Source organism: Montipora foliosa, chromosome 2 (genome assembly GCF_036669935.1).
Source record: "Montipora foliosa isolate CH-2021 chromosome 2, ASM3666993v2, whole genome shotgun sequence".
NCBI classification, from domain to species: Eukaryota; Metazoa; Cnidaria; class Anthozoa; order Scleractinia; family Acroporidae; genus Montipora; species Montipora foliosa.
Genome location: NC_090870.1, coordinates 30,325,173 through 30,332,672, shown reverse-complemented (window position 1 = coordinate 30,332,672; position 7,500 = coordinate 30,325,173). Strand labels below are relative to the sequence as shown.

Here is a 7,500-nt window from a genome sequence, read left to right as displayed (position 1 = left end):
ATATATATCATATATATGCATGTACACCCATGTACATCTATGTATAGACGTGTATTACCCTGCATATAACCATAATTTCCTTTATACAGGGGGCGACCATTTGGAATGCGTTGCCAGACCAGCTAAATCAATTGCCCTCTATAAATGGTTTAAGAAAGCAAATAAAATCTTTCACGTTTGCATCGGCAAAAACTGATTAAATTAAGCAATTTTTGTAAAAAGTATGTTAACGTCATTGATTCTTAAACTTAGGTTTCTTCGTGTTTAACTAACGTTTTCCTATCCTATCTATCTATCTATCTATCTATCTATCTATCTATCTATCTATCTATCTATCTATCTATCTATATTTGATACACTTAACCATGAGATCTTGATAAAGAAATTAGAATACTTTGGCTTTGATCACTCAGCAGTTGCCATTTTCCATTCGTATTTGTCAAATCGCAAGCAACAGTGTAGTGTGAATGGAACAGCTTCTAAGCTCCTAGATATTTCGTGTGGCGTACCACAAGGCTCAATATTAGGACCCCTTTTATTTTTAATGTATATAAATGTTTTGCCGAACTGTCTTCGTTTTTGCAAGGCCAGACTTTATGCAGATGACACAAACTTAACGGTCTCCAGCTCTGAACTTCCTCAGATGAAAGAGTTGATGAGCAGTGATCTGAAGCATGTGTCAACCTGGCTTGTTGTGAATAAACCGTCATTAAATGTACTGAAGTCAGAATTTATGATTATTGGATCTAGACGGAGTTTGGCAACTTTGGATGGTAATGTCGATCTCTCAGTGGATGGATATTCTTTAAAGAGAGTTCAACAAACTAAATGTTTAGGAGTGCATATCGATGAAAATAGCACCCACTCTTACTCTCGATAATAGAATTACCGTCTACAGATCAATCATAGAACCTTACTTTAATTATTGTTCACTCGTCTGGGGCAGCATTTCCCAAATCCTTTCTAATAAGGAATTATAATAAAGAATATTCTTTGTATTGGAATTTAGTTTCCCCCAATTATTCTCCAGTCATGCACTTTTTGGATCTTTTGTAATTTTTGTTTATTTTTTACTTGTATTAGCATGACAAAGTATTATTAAACTTAAATTTAAACTAAGAAGCTTCAGAGGTAACAAAATCGAGCTGCCCGCGTTGTGACCGGTCTCCCATACACGGTGCGGTCAGCTCAAACTCTTGAAGCGTTGGGTTGGTCGCCATTGACCGAAATGCGTAAGCAGCAAAAAGCCAGTATGATGTACAAAGTTATTCATGGCACTGCTCCTTAATATATGATTAATATGTTTACTGAGCAGCTGGGGCGTAAAATGTATAAGTTACGAAACGCGAAATATAATGTCGAGATCCCAGCTGCCAGAACATCACTGTTTTAAAACTAATTTCATGTTTACAGGGGCGACCATATGGAATGCGCTACCATACCACTTAAAGCAATTGCCCTCTGTAGATGCTTTCAAAAAGCAAAGAAAATCTTTTACGTTTGCATCAGCAACAACTGATTAAGTTAAGCCATTGTTCCATGCAATGTATTTTAACGTCATTGATATTTTAAAATTATCTGTCTATCTATCTATCTATCTATCTATCTATTTATCTATCTGTGAACATGTATATCCGCATAACCATGTATATACATGTATATATGTTGCCGGTAAAATCCATTCTTAGGTTGAATCTGTTTTTACCTAAATTAAATTAATTAAATTCGCGATCCTCATTTTACCTAGATTGAATACGCACTCAGATGAATTGGAAAAACTTTTTTTGGAGCCTAAATGAAGCCTAGAGAAAATTAGGGTCGGGTTAGGATTAGTTTTGAAGAGGTTATGGTTTTTGTCGGAAATTATGGTGATTGAAAATGTGTTGCAAAGTTGGCAATGGTCCCCAAAAAATTTCAAGTAATACTGTAGCTCGACTCTGGCAATATAATACTCGATATCGCCCTCTTTTTGATACTCACAAGCTCATTAATTAGATACTGCGGCAGGGCATTATAGAATACTGGTATTGCATAGCTAATCGTAGAGCGTACATACGTTGTAAAAAAAAAAAAAGAGCTAAATATACTGGCGACAATTGTGTCCGTTTCGGCTGTACTAAGAAGTACAGCTTTCTTAATAAGATCATTTACGTGAGAATTCCATCTTAGGTTGTCAGTTACAGGAAGCCCAAACAGCTAATTACTACTTACAACTTCTAGCTCCTTTACCTCAACGACAACTGCATGAAACTCTTTGGGGTTACTAGCAAACGAAATCCTAAGTTCCTTACATTTGTTTGGGTTAAGGTGCATCCTATTTTCCTGTGACCAAAGTATAACCTGAGCTGTGATACTCTAAGCATTACTCACATCACTACCTTACAAGATTCTTGTTTTGAGAAGTTGGTTTTATCAAGTGAGGGTGTATGTCAAAGCATACGAAACGTTAAGTAAATAATTTCAAACAATGCGCTTGTATATAGTGTTTGCCACCGCTTTTTGCGTCTTATTTTTGATTATAAAGTGAATTGATAAAAGTCGAATGATTTGAAACACCGACATTTCGAGAGCATTACTTCTTAACCCAAGGTTACGTAAGTGGAGTACCTGATGGGCGTGCGCATTTCGCACTTGAGTGACAATATTGCTCTAGTGATGTTAAATAATAAAAATGATAACATAAGCCTTTATCGTGCCGTAATGGGTTTTCTGAAGTTGTACATATTGTCTTACTGGTCAAAACTGGCCAGGAACGACGATCGCACTACCAGCAGCAGAGATCAAGATTTTCCGGACTTAAATAAACCACGAAACACCGAAACGGCAGATTCTCATACTTATAAGATGTGTCTTATATGACCACGAGAGATCTAGTTGATGTGAATTGTTCCGCCTGCAGAAATTTCTTAATTTAGACTTCATCTGTGTTTGTAACTCTTCTAATTTCCTTTCCGAATGTTTGCTCACTGGCCGTTTCTATGCTATAGACGCATAATCCGTCTAGGCGAATTATGCGTCTATCATGTTATCAGTCTAATGAAAAGAGGGGACAGACAAACAGACAGAGACAGTGCTCTCACAACTGCGCAAGCCATGCTGGCTGGTGTTACCACCGCATTGGTGTTCGTCCTAGCAAACGGACTAATAGCTCACAAATTATTTCAGTAATACAGTATGCAAACAGTTGTTGACTATGAAATAATAAATGAAATGAATCATATGGTGAACTGCGGATGTGAAATCAAGTGAAACTATGATCCTCGCAGTTATGAACGCAATTTTAGCAATTGCGTAGGGATGAGCGCACATGGCTGTGTATGAATATAAATGGGTATCCATGGGTATAAATGGCTTAAGGCTTTACATGAATATACATGGTATACATAAGCATGCATAGAAATACATGGCTGTACAAGGATATACGTGGCTCTACATGGACAGAAAAAAACATACATGGGTATACATCGGTATACATGGATATACATAGGCATATATGGGTGTACATGGCTGTACATGGATATACATGGATGTACACGGATAAAAATGGCTGTACATGGATATACAGAGCTGTACATGGTTATACATGGATGTACATGGATAGACATGGGTATACATGGATATACATGGCTGTACATGGATATACATGGCTTTACATGGATATACATGGGTATACATGGGTATACATGGATATATATATATATGAATACATGGACATACATGACTATACGTGGGCATACATGGATATACATGGCCATACATGGATATACATGGGTATACATGGATATACATGGATATACATACGATACATGGATATAAATAGGTATACATTGATATACCTGTCTGTACATGGATATACATGGCTGTAAATAGGTATACATAGGTGTGCATGGGTGTGCATTGATATACATAGGACATACATGGCTTTACATGGACATACATGGGTATACATGGGTATACATGGCTGTACATAGATATACAAGATAATACATGGATATACATGGCTGTACATGGATATACATGGCTGTACATGGCTATACGTGGATATACATGGATATACATGTGTACACATGGACGTACATGGCTATACGAGGGTATACATGGATATACATGGCCATACATGGCCATACAAGGATATACATGGATATAAATTGGCATATGTGGATATATGTGGGTATACATGGAGATACACTGATATACAAGGGTATACATGATTATTCATTAGTATACATGGATATACATGAGTATACATAGATATACATGGGTATACATAGGGAAACATGGATATACACGGCTGTATATGGATATATATGGGTATACATGGATACACATGGAAGCACATGGTTTTTCATGGGTGTACATGGATAAACATGGGTATACATGGATATACATGGCTGTGATATGTGATTACATGGACATGGTTATACATGGGTGTACATGGATATACATGGATATACATGGATATACATAGGTATACATTGATATACCTGGCTGTACATGGATAAACATGGATATTCATGGCTGTAAATAGGTATACATAGATACATGGGTGTGCATTGATATACATAGGACATACATGGCTTTACATGGACATACATGGACATACATGGGTTTACATGGATCTACATGGCTGTACATAGATATACATGATAATACATGGATATACATGGCTGTAAATGGATATATATGGCTGTACATGGCTATACGTGGATATACATGGATATACATGTGTATAAATGGACGTACATGGCTATACGAGGGTATACATGGAAATACATGGCCATACATGGATATACATGGATATAAATGGCCATAAGTGGATATATATGGGTATACATGGAAATACACGGATATACAAGGGTATACATGATTATTCATTAGTATACATGGATATACATGAGTATACATAGATATACATGGGTATACATAGGGAAACATGGATATACATGGATATACATGGAAGCACATGGTTATACATGGGTGTACATGGATAAACATGGGTGTACATGGATATACATGGGTATACATAGGGAAACATGGATATACATGGGTATACATGGATATATATAGAAGCACATGGTTATACATGGATGTACATGGATAAACACGGGTTTACATGGATATTCATGGCTTTGATATGTGAATACATGGACATGGTTATACATGGGTGTACATGGATATACATGGGTATACATGGATGTTCATGGCTGTGATATGTGAATACATGGACATACATGTCTATACATAGAAAAATATGATATTACATGAATATACATTGATATACATGGGTATACATGGATGTACATGGATATACATGGGTATATAGGGATACACATAGGCATACATGGATATACATGGCTGTGCATTGATATACATAGGTATACATGGAGATACATGCCTTTACATCGAAATACATGGATATACATGGCTGTACATGGATATACATGATAATACATGAATATACATGGGTATACATGGATATGCATGGGCATACATGGATATACATGGTTGTACATGGATATACATGCCTGTATGTGGATATACACGGGTATACATGGATATACATGGCTGTACATGAATATACACGATAATATTTGGGTATACATAGGTATACATTGGACATACATGGCTGTATATGGATATTGATGGATATGCACGGGTGTACATGGATATACATGCATATACATGGCTGTACATGGATATACTTGGATATACATTATAATACAAGGATATACAAGGTTATCGTATTAAAAGAGATTTCTTAAAACATAAAACTATAAAAGTTAGAGATAACAAGTTAAACCGACGTTTCGGAGTAGACATCACTCCATTATCAAGGTAAAAATGTTCTATGATGCTAAAATTACAGTATTAAAAACGATTGACGCTAAGAATTAACATAATAAGCACGTGCGAAATTGGCTATAAGAATACTTTAGCACGAATGGAATCCGATTGCACATTGAGGCTAGGCTTAAGTGTTCTTATAAATAACATTTCATACACTAAGCAATCAAATTTGTTTTTACATTTTTTGAGCACCTCAAAGTGTTTAAGCAGGTCCCGAGGGATCGACCCGTGTGCGTTCTTATAGTGTCTGGCAATAGCCGAGGACTGTTGCTTATGTCCCTTTACACGATTGTGTAAATGTCCGCGTGTGTAGCCTACATAACCTTCATCACAAAGGTCACATTGAAATTTATATACAACACACTGCTGATTTATGATCGGCGGCTTTGCCTCTTTCACTTTCAGTTCCTGTTCAATTTTTCTGCTGGTAAATACAGGCTGGATGGTTTTGTTTACTTTCAGGCTCAAATCCTTAAGTTGTTTTTTTTACAAATTCTGATGAGTTTTGGTCTTTAAATGGCAAGACTACTCGAACCATGTTATCCGTCTCTTGGGCTGTTGATAAAGGTCGCGGTTGGTCGCAGACCTTTGAGTCAACAAAGCGTTTGATAGTGGAATTTACGAGTTGTTTCGGGTACTTTAGGCGTGAGAAAACTGACTTCAAACGGTCACATTCGTCTGAGAAGTGTGACCAAGAAGAAGATAAACGGTGTGCTCGATCGAGCATAGTTCTCAGCAAGCCATTCTTGTACCGATTGTCAACATTGCTCTGAAAATGCAGAAGGAGACCTGAATTCGTGGGTTTTACGTAGACCTTTGTCTCTATCCGGGGAGATCGATTCAGTAACTGAGTTCCCAGAAATGGCAACATACCATTGCTTTCAGTTTCCATGGTGAATTTTACGGATGAATGTGCAAGGTTTAATGTGTCTAGAAAGCTAGATGCTGCCGCCATATTCGGCATGATGGTCAGGGTGTCGTCTACATATCTTCGATAGAACGAAGGGAGTTTTCCTTGTCGTTCGAGGTTTTCTTCGATTGAGGTCATGAAAACATAAGCGAGCAAGGGGCCAAGGGGAGAACCCATGGCCACACCATCAGTCTGTTCATACAAGGCTCCATTGAATTGGAAAAGTTGTTCTTTTGTAGCTACTCTGAGAAGGTCAACAAGGTCCATTTTCGTCAAATTCAAGTCGTACGTTACGTTAAACCAATTGTTGGTGAAAGCTCTGTTCGCGAGTATCTCTATCGTTTCATCCAAGGGTACGTTTGTGAACAGGGAAGACACATCATACGAAACCAGAATGTCACCGTTTGCTATTTCCATGTTTTGAATTTCGTTCGTAAATTCAAATATGTCAGATATTGTGTACCGATTCAAAGACAAAGGCTTAAGTTTAGTGTCAAGCCATTTAGCCAGCGCGTAGTTGTATGTTTGCTTTGCTGATAGAATAGGGCGCATCGCTAAGTTCTCCTTGTGTGTCTTTGGTAAGCCATATAAATGGGCTAATCTGGAGCCTGTAGGGCACACAGTCTCCGCAATGGGCTTGGGCAGAATTCGACGGACAGTAGAGTCTAAATCTTTCTCTTTCTTTAGAAGAGGGTGGTAATAAGTTGGTGGTCTACCTCTACTTGGAGGCCTTTCCAGGGGAA

General features: G+C 37.4%; 1 protein-coding gene across 1 annotated transcript in view; it reads right to left on the bottom strand.

The window, feature by feature from the left end:
- Positions 1 to 6,078: 6,078 nt before the first annotated feature.
- LOC137990679 (uncharacterized) overlaps positions 6,079 to 7,500 on the bottom strand; it is a 1,565-nt gene continuing 143 nt past the window's right edge. Inside the window, exon 1 of the mRNA XM_068835802.1 lies at positions 6,079 to 7,500. This exon is cut by the window's right edge and continues 143 nt beyond it. Coding sequence (XP_068691903.1) covers positions 6,320 to 7,500 — 1,181 coding nt within the window. The 3' untranslated portion in view covers positions 6,079 to 6,319.